Below are 22857 nucleotides of genomic sequence, written 5' to 3'. Positions count from 1 at the left end.
CGTTTTAAGTTAACGCTTTGAAAAGGGGTTTTATGTTGAAGGAGAAACCCGGAAACATACCCCGGTTAGCTTCACATTGAGGCTAACGAAAGCTAGCATTTCTTTCCCGTCGGGTGTCTTTCTATCGCACATTAAAGAGGGTCGGTAGGGCGACGTTTGTGTTCGAATAAACACATTCTAGTCAAACTATAACACCAAAAACGGTGGATTTGTAAACTGGAGTAAGAAACTCAGCTCTTCACTGTAAACTCAGTAGAGGGATCAATTTACTTCTGTCATGCAACGCTTTCTGGGAATTGAAGTTTAAAGAGATGTTTAGCTGCAAATCTATCAAATATTAAAGTGTTTTGTATGGCAAACACAATCTGTGAAAATACGTATATGAAAACACTATGCCGCCTCCTCCTCACTCATGTGGTTACACATCTGGTCACCAAATATATTTAAAAATTGCAAAATTGTGCGTATTTGGGTGTTTATTCATTCACCATAACACAATACAATTGAAAAGAGAGACTAGAACAGCTTTTTACAGCCTTTATTTTCGAATTTGGGTTGACTTTCCTTAAAGGGAATGTCGATAATTTACGTTGTCCCCTTTAAAACATTTTATATTGTACAGCTTCATGATGAGATATGGAGACATAAACAGACAGGACCTTCCAATGTCATATGAGAGTATACTTCAATGTCACAAGCCAAACCTGGATAAAATAACTCACAACTCAATCAAGAAGATCATGAAGACAGCAAAGGTTGCCTCGCAGTACACTGCTTTAGGTGATCTGTTCTACTCCATTTAATAGTCAGAGCCCCATTCCCTCAGTATCACTAGCCCCCTTCCTTCCTCTGTGTTTAATCATTTAAAACCGTCAACGTTATCAATTGTTTTAATCGTCTGAATGGAATTTCTAACCAAAAATAGATAAGTAATCCTCATAAAAAGAAAGGAAAAAGGTGAAGAAAAGGACAATGGAATGTTTTTCTTTGTGTAAGCATGTCAATGAAAGAAAAAAAGTAAATAAAAGTGTACATTCGTAATCATGCAATATACACATTTTAATCAATTATGCACAAGAAAAATGATCAGAATCAGGACAATGTATGATTAGGGCAGTTGGTTCTCTTTTTTTATCAGACATTTTCAAGGACAGGGAATAGATAGCTAATCGTTCACCATTGACATTCCTTTAATACAGCTGATCACCTCTGTAGTCAGACTATTACAGGACAGAATATCTTGTGGAGCAGCTGACCTGATCCGCCGGTCTCCGACATCATTATCATAGGAGTTATCTACAATAGCAGACAGATATGAAGAGGGCCTTGCCAGTATATATGATCAGAGACACTACAGTCAGTTTTTGTCTTTCTACTACAAGGTTAAGTCGTGCTGGACCGGGTGGTGACCTCCGACATGAATAACACAAATTAAAAGACTCAAGTACCTCTGAGTTTAACAAGAGGCCATTTCTTTCGGTTGTTCATTGTAACAAGTCAACGTACAACACGAGTGGCAAGGCAGTTTCTGAAGGGAAAAGAAGCGTTGGGGTTCATCAGGTGAACGCCAGGTGGGCGTCGGCCAACCCGGGTGCTGCTACTTCGATGCGAACTTCAAAGTGGCACAGGCGTAAATGTCGCACATGATTGCGCGTGAAAACAGACAAAACGTGGACGCTTCCTTACACTGGACACTACGTTGCCTAATACTGATTGAAAGGGAGCCTAAAAACCACTGACAAGGTGATGCTCTCGGCCAACAGCGAGCCCAACCTGCAAACTGAAATATTATATATATAAGAAATACGTTGATTGTGTAACTTTATCTTCCCGTCGCCAGACATATTCGACTTTTCCAGAGCAGAGCGGCACGACAGCGATGTAACACGGGCCGCTCTCTGCGTGCAAGACTATGGTGTCACCTACTTGTCCATTCTGTGACACAAATGAGGACCCTCAGCACCACAGCAGTTTCATAGAAATAACCGGATCCTTCGGCTTCAGTAATATATCTTCAATACAATTAAACAACCCAACGGTGAGTCAAAGAGGCGCCCTGTAATGGTGACAACCGTCTTGTGATGAAATCTCACATTAACAATCTACCGTGGAGTTTTATTCAATTCTTTTTAAATGGAATGATACGATACGAGGTCTGTGGCGGGTAATGGGGAGGGGGGGGGCAAACTGCTGCTTGATCATGGAGTGGATATACTGGGGGGGCTGCACAGCTAAATCCCAGAGCAAAACCGGTGATCTACTGTGCAGATCACCGAACTCAACAGTAGCAGATCTGCTGTGAGCCAAAAAGGCGGGTGGGGCAACGGCTCCGGCAGAAGTTCTGATCCCGTACCGCGCATGTAGCTGTGGGTTTTAGCTCCGCCCCGATAGCACTGCAGATGCTAACTGGGAGCAGGAGAGAGTCCCCATTTCTTTCCAGCTAGGACCAGTCTAAGAGAATCTGTCACACGTTTTTTCCAGGCCTACAAAGCCAAGCAGAGTACGCACACACACACACACACAGCTGAACGAGTTTACACTGATGTTTAGTGGGAAGAAAGAAGGGGGCGAGACAAAGGCGCAGACAGGTTTCAGACACACACAAAAAGAAGACAACAAAAACAAAAACCTTTGAAAAACAAAATCACAATTCAACAAAAAAAAAAGTCCAGTTGTTTAACATCACATGAATGTCACAGACCGAGTTGCCAACAAGGATGCGGGGGATCCAGAAACAGCAGAGCATTACAGAGTCAGAGTCGGTTGGAAGAAGGGGGTGACGGGTGGAAAGGGGGTTGGGGGGCTGTCGGAGACTGAAATTAACAGCAGTGAAGGTGAGAGGGCTTTGCGGAGAAGACGGCGTACATGTACACAGCGAGTCTGTAAAACAACATTGCGTGTCGGGGAGTGACGACAGAGCTCAGAGTGCAGCCGGATCAAGTGAAGAGGAAGTTCAGGGGATAGAAATCTTGCGAATCGGAGGACTAATAAATAGGGCCATACTGGAGGTGCCAGACGCAGTGTTTTCTTAACATGGTTATGTGGTGTTTCAGCGAGGGCGGCGTGGAGGGGGGTCAGGGGCGCCCCGGGGCTGTCGGGACACAATCAGCACTGAGAGAAGGTCTGCTTGATCTCATCCAGCACATTCCCAAGCAGCGTCGGCTCGTCACATTTAGCGTCGATGGACACCGTCTGACCAGACTGAGAGAGGAGAGAGAAATCAGGCTCAAAATCTCAAACGTCTGCTTTTGTTGAAATACAATGGATTGGTTGTTGAAAAATCTCAAAATCACAGAAGTTGAGATTGTTCACTCACAGTTTTGACCAGCAGACAGACGTGGTGACCCTGGATGGACCGGCTGTACATGGAGGCACAAGAGTCGACCCTCTCCACAACTGAAACATTAAGAACACAAGTGTCAAAAGCACGAAGGACTGCATGCATCTCCATGTCCCTTTGTCACATGGGGCTTACTCGATGGGCACAATCACATTGCGTTCTGGATTCCCATAAGTGGAAGACTCTACTCATCGGGTACTTTCCTGTTTTAGGATATTATTCGGCCCTGCTGTGTGTGCATATGTACCAGAAAAATGGTGGTGGAAGCAGATCCTGGCCAGTAGGTGGTGGAACGGCTGGCTGACTCCCTCCAGTCTGACAGAGCTGCACTTCAGGTCCCCCGACTCAAGCAGCTTTGCAAACGCATCACTGGCCAAATAAAACAGAAGGAACTCCATTTGCAAATTGTTCCGAAGGAACTAAAGCTCTGAAACTAACAACCAACCCGTTATAGCGTTTACTGCGGTTATTCAGCTCAACTGATGATCACGATCATTTTTAAAAAGGCTTTTTGTGATCCACAGGTTTCCCCTCTGGTGCCACAGTTAATCACACCATTTCTTATTTTGCACCAAAAATATAAAAACAACACACAGGGATGACCCTTTAACAACATGGACACAAGCTTAAGAAAAACTGTTATTTCAAGGACTATTCGAGATGCAACACCAACCTGTAGCAAGGAGTAGTGATTAGGTAGGACGAGCAGGTAAAGTGCAGTTTGAAGTCCAGTTTCTCGTGTGTGGAGGAGTCCTCATTCTGTGGCAACCCAAAAACAAATACGGATAATCAATAAGGACAATTCTAGTTTGGCCTGTGGGACCTGTGGAGACGCCTCGGGGCGGGCTGGGTTACCAAAATGAAAACTGGAAGTGGTTGGGACTCGTGATCTCGCTTAAGCTTCTGTACTACTAACCCACCGACACAAGGGAAATAGACAATTAATTTTTCAGCACAGTATCCAACAATTTGTTTTTGGCATGTTGGGGAAAGGCAGTAGCTAAATAAGGGAAAAAAAGTTGGATTAACTTTGGTGAGATGATTGTGTGTGTGTGTGTTTTCCTTCAGACCTTCACTATGAAGGTGAGGGTTCCCTTCAGTTTCTGGGGCATTACGATGCTCTGCACGGCGAAGACAAATCGCGCCTCATTGGACACCCCTGAAGAGAAAAGTTATCAGACTCAACACAACTTCCCGAAGCAATTACAACGGAGGTACGCACAGACTTTAGAATGGCGACACAGAGAAATGGGTACGTGGTCACTGACCAGGTGGAAGTTGGAAGGGGACGGTGAGGCCGTCATGTGGACCCGACCCCTCTGGCCTCTGCAGCTTGGAGTTGAGAGAGTCCAGGACGTTGAACTCCATGGATTTAAGGAAGCTGTCACACTTGTTTTCAAATATAACAGACACCACCACCTGACTGCCATCCTGCAGGTTGCCCTGGATGTCATTTTCCTTTGAGGAAGAAGAAAGAGAAAAAGACGCTTCTAAGTCATTCGCAAGGGGAAAAACTTTTAAAACTTTTTTAAAAGCCGTATCTCTTTCTCCCTCTTGGTAGTTCAATGATTAAATAAAGTAAACACAGCAACTCTTGATTCATAAACCCAACACCAAAGCACACATCGCCGCTTCCACGAAACCAGTCAGAGCACAAGAGAAAAAAAAAGGACAAACTCAGAAAAGTTAACGCTGTCGGCACTTGGAAGATTAATTTGTGAAGAGAATCAAGAACAAAAGCGAGAGAAACACATCTAGAAAAATGATTTAATAGTTTTCTGTCATCTAGTACCTGATTGGTATCCTCGATCATCTTTGAAGAGAGAGACAGAAAGAGAGGATCTGTATACGTTCTTTTTTTGGCACTACTGTAGTAGCTTCTGTTCACAAACAGCCTCGACTTGCACATTAACAATGGTTTCCATATCCGTCTACGCAGAGCTCGGTTATAATTTGCTCAAAGGGAAAATGAAGGATTTTATTAGCACCAAACATTTTACTTGTTCATTTTATTGCAGTGAAATATGGAGGCGACGCAACAACAGAGCTGATTGAGTCTCTTCATCACCCCGCTATCATAAAGTGAATTAGTAATTTAATTAAATCGCATGGATAAAGAATGACCAACACAACCAGATGCTGCCAACAGCTTTGGATGCTGTTAAATACAATTATATTGACGCCAAACAGGGAACAAAACTATTTTTCTCAGATGGTGATTGAAAAACATCATTTTTCCATCAAGTCGCTCCATCACTCACCATCTTGATGTAGGAGCTCTCAGCCAGCAGGCAGTAATTGGACATGGGCTGAAAGGAGAGGAGCTCAGGTCAAAACAGGCATTCTCTGTCACTCTGTATGCTAAGCAGGCAACAGGAGCCGCTTCACACAGAGTGTGTGTGTGTGTGTTTGTGGCAGTCAGGTGGGTTTAAACAGTGGAGGCAAAATGATGATAAATCATAATGTAGCATCAGGTTATTTGTGTCTTTGAGGATAGTGACATGTGAACCCCCCCTAAATGCATATTGCTTGCTGAATGTTTAATTCGCACTTGATCGGCGTTAGGCTGTTAACGCCAAACACTGACCGGCAGAGGCTCTTCCTCCTCCATGGTGCCGTTCTGCACCGACTCCTCCCCGCCTCCGTCACTGTGGTGATGATGGTGATGATGCTTCTTCTTCTTTTTCTTCTCCTTATCCTCCTTCTCTTTTTTCTGCTTCTTCTTCTTGTGTTTGGAGGATTTCTTATCCTTGAAAACCACCCACAAGGAACATAGTAAAAGTCAGATATCCCAGTACTTAGACAGGGTTACAACTGGCAGAAATCTTCCTCCTGCGATCCCACAAGAACTGACAAGTCTGTAATTTGCACAAACGTGTGAGAATAAGAGGCTGCCAACGTGCAGCATACTGTCGGGTCGCTGTGAACCTCTGGCACCACAGCAGAGCTTTCTACTTCGCAATTATCGCAGCGTCATTATTGAGGACTCACAGTCTCCTCCGGCTCGGTGTCTTTGGGCTCGTCGTCAGGCTCGGAGTCCGGCGCCGTGCCGGAGGCCGTCTCGTGCGCGGGGGCTGCTTCTGCTAAAGTGGCTGCTTCCTGTTCAGACACACACACACACACACACACACACACACACACACACACACACACACACACACACACACACACACACACACACACACATTAGTAGTGACCATCGCATGTGACACATGGCGTTTGCTACTTAGGTGCTGATAGAGGTTAAAGAGGTGAAGTTAGAGAGTTTACTCATTTGTGGAAAAAAAAATAAATAAAACACAGTGCCTCACATGCAAAACTACAAATGAGCCAGCCAAGTAAACACCAAGTGTCTTATGTAAGTGGGTATCTGAACATGTGCAGTGCCAGTTGATGTCCTGATGAATGCACTGTACCAACCAGCCACACTAGCTGCTGTCCGCACATCCCTGATTGACGCCATTGGAAGCCCTCTATGGGTTCACTGTGACAGCCAATGCGAAAAACAACTCTTCCACAGAAGACACGTCGAGGCATGTCCTGAAAGTGTAGCGTTTCTAGGTCAGAAGTGCTTTTACTTGAAAGCTCACAGGATTAAAAACCTGAAAAGCCTTGACACGCCCGAATTTCACAAACCCAGCAGGAGAAGTTATGGCAGATACGATAGTGTGTGAAAAATCACGAGCGCTCTTGTACGGCTCAAGGAGCAGCGTGACATTTGAGAGAATGTGCTCATTTCATTTTTTTCTCAGCTAGATGAAAAGATTGCTGCCAGTCAGTTCAATATGGAGGCCTGGCTAGCAGTGTTAGCTTAGCATACTGCCAAGAGATAACATCTTTGCAGTCAAGTGATTTTCCTTTTTGATAAAAATGTCCTGCAGTGTCATTATTGAAGGGTTATACAAGACCATCATTTTAAATTGTAATAAGACACTTTAAAAAGCTCTCTGAGGTCATCCCGTAAATAAAACCAAAGGTCATGTTTATGTAAACTACTGAGGGCTAACAAACATGTCAACTATATGCTTTTCCCCCTAAATCAGACGTATGAGATGAGTTTACATCAACGTTCACTAGCTGGCGGTCTTGATCATCACTGCCTCTGTTGGCGTGTTGCCACGTTTCATGTTGCATTAGAATAGCTTCAAAATCTGTGGCAGGACTGATGACGTTGCTGCCAGGTGTCCATGCATGTGCCCACAAAGGACATGTGGTGGCAAATAAAAGGGACAAATAAAAAAATTGTATCCGAGCTACAGACAACCTCCGCTCACTTGTCAACATCAGCAACATAACGACATCTACTTTGGCCTCAAGACCGACACGACATCCAGCGAGCAAAACAAGAGCTGAGGAAGAAAAACACCGGCATTGTGAGACAAATACGCGAGCACACACACACACACACACACATACATACAGTGCGGGCAGACACACATGCTGGGAAACAGAGGAAGGATGGAGAGAGAGAGGAAAGTGTTATGTAACTTGTGAAAGACAGGAAGTGGTGTCAAAGTGTGAGATGCTGAAGATGTGAAGATTTGATGAGTGATCAAAATCGAGATGCAGTAGAGAGAACGAATGGCAAAAAAACAAGAACATATGAAGTAGATAGATAATACATGGAGTTGTGAGAAAAGTAGAAAAGGGAGGGATAAGGGGAGGGAAAGGGGGGGGGGGGGCACTCAACCTGGGTGTTAGGGGGCACTGGAGCGTTTGAGAGCCAGAAATCCAGATCCGAAACCTGGAAGAAGAAGGGAGGGAGAGGCGTGCCAGGCGGTGAGAGGGGTCGAGGGCCAAACAGGTTCTGTATCCTTCTGCTCTCCATGAAAACGGATACAGAGTTTACACGCTTCTATTTCATCAATAAATCAAGTATTTGGCGAGACTCTGCTACGAGGAACCGGATACTTCTTGATCACTAAAGCCGATTGAAAAAAAGGCTGGGAGGAAGCAATGGAAGCGTGGTGTCAATGAAAATGATCGGAAGATATCTGCGTGCGTGTAATCCTTTGGCAGAAACCGTACTTAACATAATCTTAAATCGTTCATTTTGGATCTCGTTCTTTAATTTAAAAATCAGAATTCTGGATCAAGTCAGATCTTTGCTACAAACTCGGTTAGCAAGACGTACCTCAGCAGTGTTGGCGGCGGGCGGGGCAGCCGCCTCGCTGGTTTCTTCTGATTGGGCAACAGGCCCGTCTGCCTGACCCCCGAGAAGATCCTCCCCCTTTTCCACCCGTCTGTGCTTCTTCTTCTTCTTGTCGTCTTTGCTCTTCTGCGGAAACCCCCCCCCCCACAAATAAATTCAGCTCTGTTTCACAACAAAAAGGTTGAGAACCACAACATCCGACTCATCACGTCGCAATAATTGACAGTTACTTTTCCCGTGAATACAGATCCATACTGTAGGTTCACCAGTTAGACTGAACCAGACGAGTGTGATTTCCAGGAAGAAAATAGGAGTTCATCCTCACCTTCCTATCCTTCTCTTTATCCTTCTTCTTCTCTCGCTTTTCTTTGCTGCTCTTCTTCTTGGGCTCGAGCGAAGCGGCGGCCTCGGCTTCACCATCTTCCGCCGGGCTTTTGAGAGCCTCGGCCGCACGATGTGACCTGACTGGCAGCTTCTCGCTGTCGGCAAGCGGCCTGGACGGACGGAAAACGCAGAGGTAAGACATTTGGACTTTGAGGACTCGTGATGAGATTATGAAATCCTGCTGGAGTTGGTGCCACCATCTGAAAAATCATCAATACTGTATTTACTGGAAGTGGTAGTGCTAACAAGGGTTAAAGGGTGCAGACATCTACTGTATTCAGGCACATTTTCCGCACTGTGCAGCAGCGGCGTCGCATTCAAAGCGTTTGCGTTAAGCCACTCGTCTGGCAGAGCTCAAGCACTGGAACTTCTTCGACATCTAGAAACTATACAAATACATTCCTTCATATTGAATAGGAGCGGTCAAGTTTATTTCTACCAAGCCTGACCCTATAAAGCAATAAATACATGCAATGCAGCCCCCTGCTGGTTATTCACTATAAGGAAAAAATGGCACACAACTATGTCTGGGCGGGAATATGTGCTTTTTTCACTTCAAGATGCTTTAATTATTTTTATTTTTACTTTTTTTATTATAATGAGGGAGGATTTTAGACTGAAATGTATGTTTGTCTTCACAAAAAAAACAGCAGGCAGCTAATTGGAAGCATGGTTCATCTGATAAACAGAGAACCTGGGAAATGTGAGCTAAAGAATTATAGTACCGAACTCCTGGCATAAGTTTCAAAAGACGGTATTAAGTGCCAAAACGGCTTTTAGGAGTCTGTTCCAGGAGGACAGGCGATGAAAGCTTTAAGTCCCGAGAATATCAGCAGCCACCAGTTAAAAATGGAACATTGGAACTCTAATTGAAGATGTATCTTCTTTCAGGAGAACTCTTCTTCTTTGAAAAACAATGTATTTCAAAATTAGATGCCGCTGATATTGTCAAGCTTATAGAATGTTTAAAAAGAAGTTATAGATATTAGACTACAATAAACGATATTGACACAGCTGGGAAAGAGAAGCAAAAAAATGGAGCAGGTACTGCAAACTAGCTTGATAAGACTGAGCGGCTATGTTAGTGAGAGCGGCAAGGCAACTATGTAGATGGAGAGAGAAAGACAGAGGGGCAATCCATGTGCAGTCGGAGCCCAGATCCTGCAGCCGGGGTGCAACTCACCTGCGCGCGGCCATCTCCATCAAGCTGCCCACACAAAGAGGCAGTGATGGGTGTGTGCAGGCATAGAAAAGAGGAAGCAGAAAGCAGATCGCCATGAGAATGAGTGAGAGGAGGCAAAGGGCCGAGTCACATCGCCTGTGACACTACAGACGGGAGGGTCAGGACATGATCACTGACTGAAAAAAGATGATCACGATTCAAACGTCAGGGTTCCTCAGCTCTAAAAAAAACAAGCTCAAATTTGAAGGATTCTTCGATTGGCCCCTTTAGATACGTAGATGATGGGATTCAGTAACTACATATGCTCTTACGCTACAGTTAACTATGGACACATTGTTGTATTGAACATTTGCATCTACATCGTGTGGACTCACTTGTCCAAGTCGATGTCCAGGGCTTTGTGAGGGTCATTGGGATCTTTGTCATCATCATCACTGGGTAAGGCATTCTGAAGTTACGAGAGGGTAAAAATCAATAACGCAGAGAAAATAACTTCAAAGTCGATCAATATCCACAATGCACTGAATGTGAAGCGATCTGCAGAGACGTTGACGTTCATTCACAGTCGAATCCACCAAACGGCAGTTATGTGTTCTTTGACTTCTGACAGATTCACATCTGCATGTTTACAGTGTCTTTGGTGGAGTTCAAGCTATTACTATTATTACTGCGACGCCTTTGTGCGGTTTGCACAGATCTGTTGTACCTCCGGCATCTCCTCGGTAACGATGTCCACCATGTGCGCGGGCGTGATGTCCTCCTCACTCTCTGGACCCGAATCGCGTTTCTTCCGTCGTCCGCCGCCCTTTTCTTTCCTCTTCTTCTTGTCCTTCTTTTTCTTCTCCACCCTCTCCTTCTGCCGACGCTCCTCCTCCAGTTTCACGTACTGGTCAGACATGGGGAGACCTTAGGGAGAGAAGATGCATCGTGCATTGTCGTATTTTAATAAAGATGAAAGAGAAAGAACAAAACAAAAACATTACAATACAATACAAATGAAGCTTAGCGTGGTTATGTGAGGAAGACTCTTAACACTGATTCATTCAACCATCTCTTTGGTTTACATTCTTATCTAAATATTTCTATATCCAATACCAGCATGTCTGCGTACTAAATACACCATGGGGTCCGATTTTTGTTGATTCTAAATGAAGTGAGGGTCGTATTGTGACAGGAGGGTTTTGGAATGGTGTTGTAAGCGCGTGTGCTACCTGGCACTTTGAGAGGCACACTGAGGTCAATCTGCACGACCGGGATGTGCTCCACTCCTGGAGCCTCCTGGTAGACCTACACAAAGGACATGCATTTAAAAACAGGTCTTGTGCTGCAGACGCTCTGTGTGTTTGTTGCTGGAATATAACAGACATGTGCAGTGAAAAATGACCTTCTGAGAGGAAGGGGAGGCCTTGATGTAGAACGGGTTGTTGGCTTGCTCCTGCTTCCTGACTTCTCTCCTCTGGGGGAACAAAAAAAAAGTTCCATCAATTAATCCTACCTGGGTTTATGATTAGAGAGATACCACATGGGAAAACTATTCACACTGTAACACAAAGAAACAGAACGTTGTCTAGAAAAAAGTAAACTCTCTGGCGATGAGTCGGTGTAATCAATGAAGAACTAAGTTTCTCTCTTAGCTTGTAAATGCAGACATATCACTTGTCTGCCTGCTACCTTAAACACATTACATTAAATACGTGTTTAAAAGGGAAGGTATGTTTGTTTTCAACCAACTCGGTCCATGCAGATGAGGTGCAACTGATGTAACGCCAAGCTGCAGTGCCCGCAGAGTTTACTATTCACATCTTCTCTTACTGGGAAATGCTGCTATTGCAATGGTAAAAGTAGTAAGCAAATATGTTTCATAAAATTATTACATTTAAAGCTATTAATAGTGCATAGCAAAAGTCCTAAATACCTGTACAATTGTACATCCATTGAGAGTCAAAGACCATTCCAGCACAATGTAGTTCTAATCTAAATCTGGTCTAAGTGGAACTTTTAATTCCATGATGTTGAACAGCAATGGAGTAAAAATCAACCCCTGGTGTTCATTCCTGCGAGGTGAAGCACCACTGTACAAATACACTATTTGTGTTGCGTGTTCGGCCCAGCTCACCTTTGCCAGCTCTTTCTCGTCCACCTCTGTGTGACGGGTGCGGGAGTGTTTGGTCTCCTCCTTGGCAAAAATAGCCTTGGGCTGATCGTCCTCAGACTCGCTCTCAGACGGCGGCTCGTTGATCCAGGCATCCAAGTCCAGACTGCACAAACAAACTCACTTGAGCTCCACTGGTGCGCACTAATGGACACATTACACCTTTCCGTAGAGTTGCTGGTGGACCACATTGACATGAACGAGATCCTACGGGTTTCACTCAAAAAGATGACCGATACATTCACGTAATAATGTATTGTTGATAACTGCTTGTATGTGTGTTGGGAAAAACGTACCCTTCAGGAACAGGCACTTTTTTCTGTGCTTTTGGGGCTACAGGGTTGAGTTCTCCGTCAAACAGAGCGATGACTTCCTCCGCTACCTCTACGTCCTTCTGTTGCAGTTTCTGGATGTACTTGACCAGCTGCAGGATGCAAGACGCCTGAGGACATGCGACGGGGGGATGGGGGGAGCAGTCAGGAAGATTTGCAGACATTTATCAGATTTCTACACCAACCTTTCCAGCTATACAATACCAAATGTCAAAGGCAGATATCTCCAGTTGTGACTCATATCCTTATGTCCACCTTACCCTCTCCTGCACCTCCAGGTTGGCGCTCTGGACAAACAGCGGCAGCCTTTCTATCATCAGCTGGCTGGTTTCCTGTGCTGCTGTGCTGTCCGTGTTCCCCTCCTGGCTCTTAAGCACGGTGGCAAACAGCTTGGCTGCGTTCTGCACATACACCGCCTGGATATGGCCCGGTAGGGTGGCCACCTTCGGCCGCAGCATGGCCTCTAGCGTCTGTGTCGGGTTCTCCAAGTGTCTACGGGGAAGAGGTGGATTTACAGAAAGGCCCATTTGAAAAGTACATTTACTCACATACATTTAGAAGGAAAGCAGCAAATGTGTGTAGAGATGAAAATGCATCCATCAACTGAAATAACCTACACATCAGAAAATACAACATCCCAAACATGTTATATAGAATGGGAAGCCTTTTGCCCAATTTAGAGACACAGATTCGCAACGCAGAGCGTGTAAAGAAAACGAGAGGTTGTGTCAACGGACCACATGGACACTTAAAAGGGGAAGAAAACAAAGGATCTGAACCAAGCGGTCAATCATCTCTCCCTATGGATTCAGTGTTACGTAGCATACCTTATTATAATCATAATAAAGTCATGACACTTTTAAATTACTTTGGGTTTAGCTTCCTTATTGTGGGAATCGCTCCCTTTGTATGTTCACGTCTTCTTTTACTTAAATCAGTCTGTGTGTGTGTGCGAAATAAGCATACTCAGAGAATTCCCCGCAGATCCAGGCAGCCGCATACAAGACCTCACAGATGCCCTTCCGCTGCACGTTGCCCGTCATCAGGTGGGCGTTGTCCAGCAGAGTGGCCATCTGCGCAACAGCAAAGACCCGGATGGCTTTGACCCGAATGGCCACGTCCAGCATCTGGGAGGCAATGAGGTGGCCATGCCGTGTGCCCTCTAACCGGGTCAGCTCCACCAGGATGCTAATGTACCTGTGGAGGGGACATGAAGAGGTGCGGGTAAAAAAACAAAAATCACATCATACAGTGACTTCATACTCAAATTCAGTGTTGGTGAAGAGCAACTGACCATTCAAAGTTGGTGATGTACTGGTAGTTGCTCTGGCTGCAGATGTCTATGATCTTGGTGAGCAGCTCATCTCTGTAGGTGGTTCCTTCAGCTTTGTCCACGTGCAGCATCAGCTTCTTTACAATCTCCATTAAGTTCTTTTTGGATACCTGGGAAAGCAGCAAGGCTCAAATTTAGACATAAAAAAGGGAAATCTTTAAAAAGATTATTTGTTTGACCGACACAGAGAGAGAGAAACTGAAGCTGATTTAAAATGAAGGACTCATTGATTGTAATAACTTTCACAGAGAACATATAGAATTGTATGACAAAATAATATCAACTACTGGTTATGAGTAAAGTATCCAGTTGCTATTTTGGCAAGCAATTGGATAATTTCCTGACAAGCCTATTTTAAATCAAGCAATTTAAACAGTACAAGTGGGAGGTGAACTCTGCAATTAAATTCCCGTAAATTTAGAATTTAAAATGTAGTTTCCTGCCCTGCTAAGAACAGAGGTCATTTTCCGGCAGATGGAGATACTCTGGCACTGCAAATCTGAGTAAGCAGCATTACCTAAACTGAGGAATTGCCTGAAAAAAAACCTTGTGTGAAAACAAACATCTTTGTTCCGTACCATGCCATAGAGCAGGTCCAGAGCTCTCAGGCGGATGGACTCGTCCTTGTCATCCAGACACTGCAGGATGAGGTCTTTGTGAGACTGCACAGACTTGGGATGCGTCTTCAGGATCTTTGACATGGCCAGCAGGCCCAGGTACTTCACTAGAACAACAAACATGGACTCAGAGGTTTTTCCTTCAGCTCTCAATACACTAGGACATCAAACTATTGACTTGAGTCGGCTAAAATTATTCTCTACATTAAAGTGGCAGTCGAAAAGATTTTCATTTAAATAGATGTCTGAATGAGGCCTACGGCCCACTGAATGGATTAACTAAAGGTATTGGAAAATTTATAATGATAAATTTGCAGTTTTACCAACTCAGTGTTCCCAGAATATGCGAAACACAAGTTGATTTAAGTTGTGAAGTAGTCCCAGGAAATGTGAGGTTTGGCGGTGAGATTGACACAAATTGCTAAAAAGATAATTCTTTTTTTCCCCTGCAATTTTGACATAAGAAATGTTTGTAATATTGCTTAGAGTGATGACACTAGAAAGATCAGCCGTGGCGAGTTGTAAGATGAGCTGCAGGCGACAAGCTGCACAAACTCAAAGTATTTTTCCTTTCGCAGTCTTGCGCAGCAAAATAATCATTCGATCACAGAAGATCACTAAAAATGCCAATTATTGCCCAACTATCAAAAACAATGTTTGTTTGTTTCACATTTCTGGGACTCGTAGCATAAAAACACATCTGCTGTTACAACCAGGAATACAATTAAATAGGTAAATATCTTGAGGATTGCCACTTTATTAAGTGTGTTGTTGTTGTATTTTCTTATTCAAACTTTTATTATTTATGAACCTGACTATCATTACTTGACGGTGACTGCTGTTAGAGAAATAATACAATACCTTGGAGATAGAAAAACTATACTTTTGGAAATCCTTTTGCTTCCAGAGGACAGAGCACTACTATGAAACTGGACTACTTGTTAAAAAATATTTCAGTTACTACTACAACTTATAACTTAATTGACTAATGTATATATGAGAAAAAGAAAAACATAGTGAAACAATATTAACATAACATACACAACACAGAAATGTGGAAAGGACACGGACACACACACACACACACACACAGGAAACAGTAGTTTTGTGTTTCTTCATCTGGTCAAACCGCCGGCTGCTTTTCATACTAAAATTCAGAACAATTCAGAAATCTGCTGAGTCACAGCCTTCCCGTCTATCGGCTAATTTGGCAAAGACAGAACCTGTCAAGTGTCACGATCAATAGGTGTGTGCCTGCGGTGGAGGGGAGGGGGTGATGGGGGGGCGCTGTGATTTAAAAAAAAAAAAAAAAAAGGCATTTCAAATTTTCCCCATTTCAGTAAACACATCTAAAGCACGACGCCGTCAACCAATTCTTCGTTCATACGTCTTGACTAAACTCTAAATGTGTCATTTGTTTTGCTTGCATGTAATATTTTAAATCAATGAAGGAGCTCCAGAGCTGTGATCTGTCACCTCACTTAACTACTCAACGCATTTGAAAGTGCTGCAGCTAAAGCACAACTATGACCTTCAGTAAAAAGGATGAAGGAAAAGCTCAAACACCAGATTCACAGTCTGCACCATTAACTTGGTCTACTCTACTCCACACACAAACTATCTACATATGGATGTCCAGATAACTCGAACGGCTGCAGTACTCAGCTTCAACTGGAGGTGTGCGAGGGAGTGTTTGAGAATCGCAGGCTTGCCCCTTTTATCGTTTTAAAGCTGAAGCCGCACGTTTGGAAAGTTGTTCACTTTTGTGTGTCCAACACAGGATTAGTGGGTGAACGTGGAATAGTGAGTTTGAGGAAATGCGATTGTAAGCAGGCCCCCTGATTGAGAGGGGGACTGTCATGATGTTCGAGTTACCCAGAGTCAGGGGGTCTACATTATTGTGCTCTAAGAGGGTGGACTGTTCCATGGTGAGAAACACGCAGACAATGAGAAAATGACACACTGCAGGCATTGACAGAGGGCTCACAGTTCTGGTCCGAGTCCTCGATCAGGATTCGCAGTTTCTGCACACAGAGCTGAAACAAAGAGTGAGCGCCATTAAAATCACTGTTCAACTTTGCACACAGTTCCAATCAAAATCAAGTTTTGAATGAGACAAACGAAAGTGGGGGTTTATATTTTAAAAAGGTGCAAAAGGGTTTTTGTTGTCGTGCATTACTGACAGGAAGAGGAAAAAACTTTGCTTCATGGGACCTGCTAGCTTCTCCTACAGCTGCTGAGTCTCTACTTTAAAACACGTATGAACAGACAGACTTTTGAACAGAAAGAAACATGGTGAAAGCATGCGTTTTGGTTCCACTGGGTTAGAAAAGGTTATGATTAATATCTAACGTTGATGGGGAGTGGACCCCGGAGGCTTACCTGGATACTAGCACTGTGGTTAGGCATCCCAGAGGACAAGGAAATCAACACTGCACAGGGGACACATTAGATATTAGAGCTGAATGTGAACTAAAACAGATTGTGAGAACATTTTTTTAAAAGGGTATCGGAAGATTTTACTTAACCGTAAACACATTTTACTTTAAAAAAAAAAAGGGGGCTGAAATTGAGCTTAGACACACAATACTAAGACCAATACATTGCACACATTGAAGACTGAAGTACCTGCAATCACAGTGTTGACACATTCGTAGAGCAGAGACATGGCAGAGGTACTGTGAGAGAAAGGGACAAATTATTATTGATCTACCCGTCGGATCAAACCGCTTTTACAAACTGTGAAAGACTTTTAATGAAGGGATTTCCTCTCACCTGTGGATCAAGTTGGTCAGAGGTTCGATCAGCTTCTTTCCCAAGCGCGGCTCCAGAGGTGTGAGTGCACCAAACTGTAAAGCAAACACAGAGAGGGCCATGACACGCTGTAGAGTATGACACGCTGTATGGCTCACGTGGGAATCCTTTCATTAAAAAGGCAATCATTTATTTGTATAAGAAAACTTTACGCTTGTGGTGCTTCTGCTCACACAAATACAACTTGCTAAGCAATGCAACCTCTAAAACAGCTGAAGGAAGTGGTATCCATTCCTCTTTTATGATGCTTTATCCCGGTATGCGTGATGCAATCCTACTAGTGTCACACACACACACACACACACACACACACACACACACACAACCATCGCTTGGTGAACCCCGTATGGAGCATGTTGAGGTTTATGCATGGTAATAAAGAGAATGGCAGCGACCTCGCGTAGTAAAATCATAACCAGTCGACAAACCAAAGTCCCCTCTAGGCTGTTGACTTACCAGCTTGATGATCTTAATGAGAACCCAGTTGTTAGTGGAAGAAGTCATGAGTTTGAAGAAGAGTGGTGCCAGAGACAAATAGTTCTTGGGATTTCTCCGAGCCAGCTCACAGATAACGTTAACCGCTGCAGACTGGACACCTGAAGAGGAACAACGCAGGAATACATGATTTTATTTTTCCTATTTTATCGGGGTTAATGGAGTTACCTCTGACTAGTGCAAACCATGTGCAATATTGTAGCAGTGTGACACGGGCAAAGAAGGAAACTCCTTTTCAATATGTGCTTAAAATGTTAAGGAGTAGTGAGGAAAGTACATTGTTTTCACTTTATATTTGAAAGTAGCTTTAATAACAAAGCCCTTTTAGAATGTCGGACTCGGATATTCTCTCGCAGGTGTACAATAAGTAAGCGCAACATCCCGGGAAGGTTCCTGGTCACCCACAGGTATGTAGTCAGGTAATGTTTTAGTCTGCACAACAGCAGTAGTCCGGTAATCTCACATTCTTAGTTGCTGAATAATTCACAGGCTTCAGGTGACAAACGCCCTGCGTGAGCGACTGAATGCAGCGTCGGTTCTGGTACCTGGGTCTGGGTCCTCCAGTTTCTCCTTGAGTCTGGGGAAAGCAGGTCGCAGGGACTCCGGGTACTTCAGGAACACCTTGTACATGATCAGCACCGCTTTCTTTCTGATGTAGGGTTTAGTGTGGGACATCTAGGGCAGGGAGGAAAAAGGAATAATACCGCTTCTTGAATGAACGTTCTGAAGTAAATGAAGACCCAGGAGGAGTCCACGAAGGAAACGGTGGCCAGAAAAGGGAATACAAGCACGGTGAACCTTTTGACAAACTGTGCGTGACTCACCAGTGTCATGATGTCATTGGCCAGGTCCCGAGCCAGGTCAGGGGTCACAAAACAAGAGAGGCCGGTGAGAGCAACACCCGTGTCATACTGGTTGGGACTGCTGAGATCCTGGGGGGTGAAACCAAGGAATTAGAAAGGGATAGTTTAACAGACAGAAAAGGTTGGACAAGAGATGGGGGGGGGACTTTACTGACCTTTCGGATCTGATTGGTTGTCAGCATGATGACATCAGTGCTCTCGTGAAAGCACTGGGAGGCCGCCAGGTAGCCGATCCTCTGCAGCAAAAAATAGGAATTACATACTGATGCAATTCAAGTGTTACTGACTAAAACAGCAGCTATTCACGTTGAATATCACCACGGCAACCCCAACACACCATCGTGTACAAGTTAAAAAACCCTGTTTGCTAGCAAACATTCCATTGTATTATGTATTCTGTAGTTAATTTATCATTTTGATACATCTGGGAAGAAGGTTTTTGGAATTCTTAGAACAATTCAAAGTTGGCCTTTTGTTATCCAGAAGTTGAGGACCACTGTTGTAAAATGCAATGATTACAAAATTCAACACGTTTCATTATAACCTTGTATGTGAACTTAGAGGAGCTCATGACTTCAACGATGTTGAAAGCGGCCCAGCTGACATCATAGCCCAGCATCTGGAGCTGTAACACAGAAGGAGATAAAACAGAGTGATGTGGGTGAGTAAGAGGAGGAGGGGGGGTCCTAAGCTGACGTCGAGTTGCACAGGGAGGCCAAATGATTTGAGCTGAAAGCTTTGAAAGTGGACACAGACGCCAGCTGCAAAAAGCCATCTTAACCTAAATGTGTGCCCGAAACAGGCTTTGATTCTGCACAAGGCAATGTGAAAACAGCCATCACAACCAAATCAGGTTTAACATCAACCCAACATTTCCCATTTGAACATTAAAACTCATTGTGAAAACAGGAAGGCTAAACAATGACTGTGCATTTCATCACGTGTATCAAGAAGAAGTGAAAGACAGAAAGGGTCTGGGAGGATGTCGGCAGATCTTACGTAGGTGAGCTTGCACACAGCGTTGGCTTTGACAGCGATGTTGTCCTGCTTGAGCTCCTGTTTGATCTCATCGATGCACGTGGAGATGTACTTGGCCTGAGGGCAGACAAACAACAGGCAGCAGATCAGATTGGGTGGAGTGATATCCAGAGTGGGAGACCTCTACAGAGCACCAGGGACAAGCTGAAAAATCCTCGTCCGTCTCTGGTTGCTATCCACCAGTTGGAGGATTTGGCCTAGATTTTGCTATTGAAGTATCACGCAGGCTGCGTTTCTTAATGTGCTTCTGGCATGAAACTAATTCTTTGACTGTGGGCATTGAGTCGTAAGTCAAACTCAAGTCACAAGTCATCGGTGCTGGATTTAAAGTGATGCCAAGTCTAATTTCATCATATTCATGACTTATGAAAGCGTATGTTCCAGGGGAATGGAAGCCAGTAGCGGACTGCTAAAATACAGAATCATGAGTATTACTACTAAATCGCAGTTACTTATTGCCCTGTTATAACACACGAGATTTCAATGAAAGACAAAAGGTTTTATATTTTATTTAACAGTAGAAGTCAAACTCAGTTTGGAGCAATCAGTCAACCATTGTTCAGAGGAGCAACATGGCAAAAACAAACACACATATCGCTGTGTAGGGTGTGAGTGTGTGCCAGTCATGTGTGTGCAGTCATGAGACAGTGACGGGAGGAGGCCGTGGGGGGGGGGCGTGGGGGGGAGATTGGCTAATGCTGCTACTCTGGCTACCCGGGTTTGGAGAGCAGGCTGGGAGCGATTTAACGCAAGATCACCAGACACAAGCACAACATTCGGAATCACAATTCTCATCGATGAGCAATTTAGAACCCAATGAAGTAAATGTAGTTTTAAAAGAATATCTGACACATTAATGCAGACGGAGCTTCAGTTAACTGGAAGAGCTTTACTCACAAAGGAAAGAAAAAGGATGAGAGAAAACTTGTGCTACAGCTTTTAATTTTTTTTTATAGAGACATGAGTTACAAATATAGAGAATATAGAATACCAGAAATTTAGTGACTAATCTAACAGAATTACACTTTGGAGATGCGCCCTCCCTTCCTGCCTTCCTGCCAGCCATTCCATAGGCGTGGGAAGGAGAGTGAATGAATGAACCATACAAGGCCGCAGCACACATGTGAAAAGCAAACGGAGGGCTGGTCAGGAAAAAGTCAACACACACACACAAGCCCTCTCTCTCTCACACACACACACACACACACACACAAAAGCTATTAATATTTCAGCAAACTGTCCGCTGTTGACTGGGCAACCACCACCTTATCTAGGCTGCCCAGGTTGGGTTACATCTGGTGAACCGCTCAGCTCATCAAGAGATCAAGCCATAGTTTCCTCGAGCAATTAGCAATCCAAGTGCTTGATGGACCAAAATTATTAAGACATTATCAGACAAATGATCGAGACAAATGTGTGTACTATATATCGACCTAAAATGCTTGTAAATTGGTATTCAGGTGAGACGGTGAGCAGAACAAATATGCCACGTAGAGAGAGGGAATTCAAATCCTTCAGTTGCCCCTCGGTGTTGACACGCTACCTCTACATTTCACACCTGACACACAGCTCGAGACAGGTGAGACAAAGCCAAACACAGAGCTCACAAGAAGAGCAGGATGATGTGCAATTCAGACCCCCCTCAGCACGATCTGGAATTTATTTGGATTGTATTAAACAATTCCCCCCCCCCCAAAAAAACAGTGCCCTCTATTGGCCCATCCCACTGGTGTCTGGTGCTGTGATGAGCCTTTCATCACACACATAGCTGTGACAGGGATGAGCTCACCTTCTCATCACTGATGGGATGAAAACGAGCTTCTGGCATTAGTACATTTGGAGAAGAGGTGATGGGATTTTCATTGTTTAAAATAAAATAAAATGAAAACCACAGTGGTCGTGTCTGCATGTCTAAGCATAATGTGCATAGTAAGGCCTCTTTTATATTATGAACTTTTGCGCCAGGTACTCAAGAGCATTACGTCATCCATTCAACAGTCGACTGATTCTGGCGTCTTCAAGTCAAACAAACACTGGATACTTCTCCCTAAATTAATCAGTCACCGAAAGCTAACGACGGCGGAGGCCTCATTGATGTGTGTGTGTGTGTGTGTGTGTGTGTGTGTTCACATTAGCATCACTCTGTGGTATGATCTCAGTCATGCCGACAAGTAACCCTGACGAACTGGGATCATCTCATCGAAATGCTTCCTCTCACCAAGTCACGGTCTTGACCGTTAGCCAGCCAGGTTTGGTAGCCGTCATTAGCATCGCTCCATCCCTTCTCGGTGCCTAAAACCGTACATGTAACCTCACCACGGAGTTAGCAACGCCATCAATTCCCTCGCCGGGTGTTCAACTAACGTCAAATAACCATTAGGCGCGGAAAGCGACGGGTGACGGTTAGCTAGCGGGGGAGACGACCGAGCCGACGCTAGCCGTTAGCCGGCCAGCCTACCTGACGTTGACTTACACAGCGTTAGCCAGCTAGCTAACGTTAGCTAGCCGCTCACCGATAACGGTTACTTTTCTTTTTTTTAAAACATCGATGCATCTGTAGTTTCAAACATTTTCCGCGACAGCGTTCGCTCGTTGTTGATGCTGGTGTTGTCTTTTACCTCATCTTCCTTGTGATTCCGAATGCCACGTACTAAATCCTGCAGATTTTTATCGAACATCCGATCGATGCTCCCTTTGACAATCTTCAGAGCCATGTTCGCCCGTGACTTGTACCGCTGCCGTCCCGCGGGGGCCAAGCGCCTTCCAGAGGTCTAGTGGCTTCCGACCGACCCTCGGCACTGTCTCTCATCCACCCGGGGTACCGTGCGTGCGTGCGGGGGTCTGTTGCTGTTCTTTCACCGAGCCGGTGGGAAGGGGGGCGGGTGGGGGGGGAGGAGGAAGCTGAGGCCGGTGTGCTGTGCTGGGAGATGGATCAGCGAAGGAAATGGCTGACAAAATGGCGTCTAAAGTCAGCTGACCCGAGTATTATGCGAGACTCCCAGATGGGAATCAGGGGAATTAAAGGTCTAGTCGCCCCCCCGACCCCCACGTCCACAGTAACATAATGCATTAAAACACTGTACATTTGAAACGAACAAACTATACTAAATCATAACGAAAGAGGAACTTGAATGAGTGAATGAGTCCCCATGAA

The 22857-nt window shown here is 44.5% G+C and overlaps 1 protein-coding gene across 8 annotated transcripts; it reads right to left on the bottom strand.

Annotated features, from left to right (window-relative positions):
* Nucleotides 1-523: 523 nt before the first annotated feature.
* Nucleotides 524-22697, bottom strand: ap3d1 (adaptor related protein complex 3 subunit delta 1). 8 transcript variants are annotated; one of them, XM_040183808.2, is made up of 35 exons: nucleotides 22322-22697; nucleotides 19665-19760; nucleotides 19210-19290; nucleotides 18821-18901; nucleotides 18627-18734; nucleotides 18348-18477; nucleotides 17764-17903; nucleotides 17269-17342; nucleotides 17122-17171; nucleotides 16876-16925; nucleotides 16481-16529; nucleotides 14455-14600; nucleotides 13838-13986; nucleotides 13510-13740; nucleotides 12804-13035; nucleotides 12508-12653; nucleotides 12176-12317; nucleotides 11444-11515; nucleotides 11271-11346; nucleotides 10766-10965; nucleotides 10434-10507; nucleotides 10060-10083; nucleotides 8818-8986; nucleotides 8475-8618; nucleotides 8031-8084; nucleotides 6332-6439; nucleotides 5928-6089; nucleotides 5602-5649; nucleotides 5133-5153; nucleotides 4609-4798; nucleotides 4411-4499; nucleotides 4014-4099; nucleotides 3588-3709; nucleotides 3317-3396; nucleotides 524-3201 (listed from the first exon to the last, which is right to left on the bottom strand). In XM_040183808.2, exons 1-35 carry the CDS (start codon nucleotides 22415-22417, stop codon nucleotides 3106-3108), a joined length of 3816 nt encoding a protein of 1271 aa, XP_040039742.2. In that variant the 5' UTR covers nucleotides 22418-22697; the 3' UTR covers nucleotides 524-3105. The 8 variants fall into 8 exon arrangements, with proteins under 8 accessions (XP_040039742.2, XP_040039743.2, XP_040039745.2 ...); XM_040183809.2 differs by lacking the exon at nucleotides 5133-5153; XM_040183811.2 differs by lacking the exon at nucleotides 8031-8084.
* Between the last annotated feature and the right edge of the window lie 160 nt (nucleotides 22698-22857).

The sequence above is a fragment of the Gasterosteus aculeatus genome, chromosome 8 (genome assembly GCF_964276395.1).
Source record: "Gasterosteus aculeatus chromosome 8, fGasAcu3.hap1.1, whole genome shotgun sequence".
Classification (NCBI taxonomy): domain Eukaryota; kingdom Metazoa; phylum Chordata; class Actinopteri; order Perciformes; family Gasterosteidae; genus Gasterosteus; species Gasterosteus aculeatus.
The sequence above is the reverse complement of the archived record's forward strand: the minus strand, read 5'-3'. Positions and strand labels throughout refer to the sequence as shown.